Source organism: Eimeria mitis, genomic scaffold, assembly GCF_000499745.2.
Source record: "Eimeria mitis Houghton genomic scaffold, Emh_scaff3645, whole genome shotgun sequence".
NCBI classification, from domain to species: domain Eukaryota; phylum Apicomplexa; class Conoidasida; order Eucoccidiorida; family Eimeriidae; genus Eimeria; species Eimeria mitis.
Genome location: NW_013571987.1, coordinates 1 through 797, shown reverse-complemented (window position 1 = coordinate 797; position 797 = coordinate 1). Strand labels below are relative to the sequence as shown.

Here is a 797-nt window from a genome sequence, read left to right as displayed (position 1 = left end):
GCAGCAGCAGCAGCAGCAGCAGCAGCAGCAGCAGCAGCAGCAGTAGCAGCAGCAGAAGCAGCAGCAGCAGTAGCAGCAGCAGCAGCACAGGAAGAAGGAAATATTAAGAACAGATAATCTTATACACAATTATAAATCATTCTATTGTTGTTGCTGCTGCTGCTGCTGCTGCTGCTGAAAATGCAGCAGCAGCAGCAGCAAAAAGATTAATGGCAGCAGCAGCAGCAGCAGCAGCAGCAGGGATAGCAACAACAGTAGCAGCAACAAAAGCAGCAGCAACAACTGCAGCAACAGCAGCACGGATCTACACCAACCAGCAGCAGAAGCAGCAACAACAACACAGCAGCAGCAACAACTGCAGCAGCAACAACTGCAGCAGCAGCAACTGCAGCAGCAGCAACAGCAGCAGAAACAGCAACAGCAGCAACAGCAGCAGCAGCAGCAGCAGCAGCAGCAGCATTAGTATTACATTAAGAAGTAGTGCTTGATTTTGTATAGGCCCGGTAGCTTGCTGACTTGCTGCCGTTCCTGCTGCTGCTGCTGCTGCTGCTGCTGCTGCTGCTGCAGTTGGCTGCAGCAGCAAAACTTTGTGAATGCTGTAAGCAGCAAAAGCACGAAGACAAACAGAAGGAGACAGCAGCAACGAAGCAGCAGCAGACACGCTCTCAGATAACAACCTGCAAGGCAGCAGCAGCAGCAGCAGCAGCAGCAGCAGCAGGAGAGAGCACAGCAGCAGCAGCAGCAGCAGCAGCAGCAGGAGAAAACAGAGATGAAATTAAATATTTTAATTTATTAAT

At 50.9% G+C, this 797-nt stretch overlaps 1 protein-coding gene across 1 annotated transcript; it reads left to right on the top strand.

Annotated features, from left to right (window-relative positions):
• Positions 1–209: 209 nt before the first annotated feature.
• Positions 210–488, top strand: EMH_0068140 (uncharacterized protein; the record flags this gene model as incomplete). Its single annotated transcript, XM_013498698.1, has 1 exon — positions 210–488. The coding sequence occupies one exon, from the start codon at positions 210–212 to the stop codon at positions 486–488; it is 279 nt and encodes a 92-aa protein (XP_013354152.1).
• Between the last annotated feature and the right edge of the window lie 309 nt (positions 489–797).